The sequence below is a fragment of the Octopus bimaculoides genome, chromosome 24, assembly GCF_001194135.2.
Source record: "Octopus bimaculoides isolate UCB-OBI-ISO-001 chromosome 24, ASM119413v2, whole genome shotgun sequence".
Lineage (NCBI taxonomy): Eukaryota > Metazoa > Mollusca > Cephalopoda > Octopoda > Octopodidae > Octopus > Octopus bimaculoides.
The window spans coordinates 3,364,011-3,364,797 of NC_069004.1; the positions used below are offsets into that span (position 1 = coordinate 3,364,011).

The 787-nt window shown below is 35.1% G+C and overlaps 1 protein-coding gene across 7 annotated transcripts in view; it reads right to left on the bottom strand.

Moving 5' to 3' along the window:
- The window catches only part of LOC106868757 (RNA-binding protein 5), a 30,272-nt gene that overhangs the window by 18,544 nt on the left and 10,941 nt on the right, over window positions 1-787 (bottom strand). For 4 of the 7 annotated variants that reach the window (XR_008266711.1, XM_052976415.1, XM_014914169.2 and 1 more), the window contains exons 1-2: window positions 236-684; window positions 50-110 (exon numbers count right to left, since the gene is read on the bottom strand). Coding sequence is in view for 6 of the 7 variants with exons in the window: in XM_052976415.1 (XP_052832375.1) it covers window positions 50-110; window positions 236-418 (244 nt within the window). In the remaining variant the exon portion in view is untranslated. Of the gene's footprint in view, window positions 1-49; window positions 111-235; window positions 685-787 lie in introns of those variants that run through there. The other 3 variants (XM_014914170.2, XM_014914168.2, XM_014914174.2) reach the window with 2 other exon arrangements.

Sequence of the window (787 nt, forward strand, 5' to 3'; positions counted from 1 at the left end):
GACCCCCAAAAGAGCATAAAAGAACAGGTAAAGGAGTGAGGGACCTTACCTTCTCGTGACACACTGCATTGGAAACAGAAATCCCTTCGTTTGAAATTGTGAGCTCCACACTGAAATGAACAGAATTTTAAAAATATGAGTAACTATTTCCTAAAACATGCCGGGTGCTCTTATGTGGCACCAGCGAAAAAAAGATAAAGAAAAATAAAAGCCACAGGGCACACCCCTTACTTACCTTCGTACAAACCCAGTCACACTTCTGTACTTTCTCAGGCCCCATTTTGGGCTGACTGTAGTGCATAGTGACATGGAACTGGTCCTGCAGGTAGAGCGACCCCTGGAAGCAAAAGAAGGAAGTCAGTATAAATGAAACGGAAACCATGTGATAGCAACACATCATCCATTTTGCCAATGCCATGATCTAGGTTCGGGACACACATCAAGTATGTCTTTGGAAGCCTCAGGTCAACGTGACGTCTAGTAGTAGTAGAAGTAGTAGTAGGTAGTAGTAGTACTTAATATCAATGTAGGTAGACAAAAGATACAAGTAACATATAAATATATATATATATATTTATCTATATATATATACACACATATACATACATATATATACATACATATATATACATACATGTATATGTTTTCTCTGTCATTTTTTCTTTTTTTTTTTTTTTACTCTACAGAAGACAGTAAACATCTCTAAAGTAGAAATAAACACAAAGATTTATGGTTAAAAAAAAATCTACCAAGAAAAAATGTACAATTGCTTTTTTTTTTTTTTTTT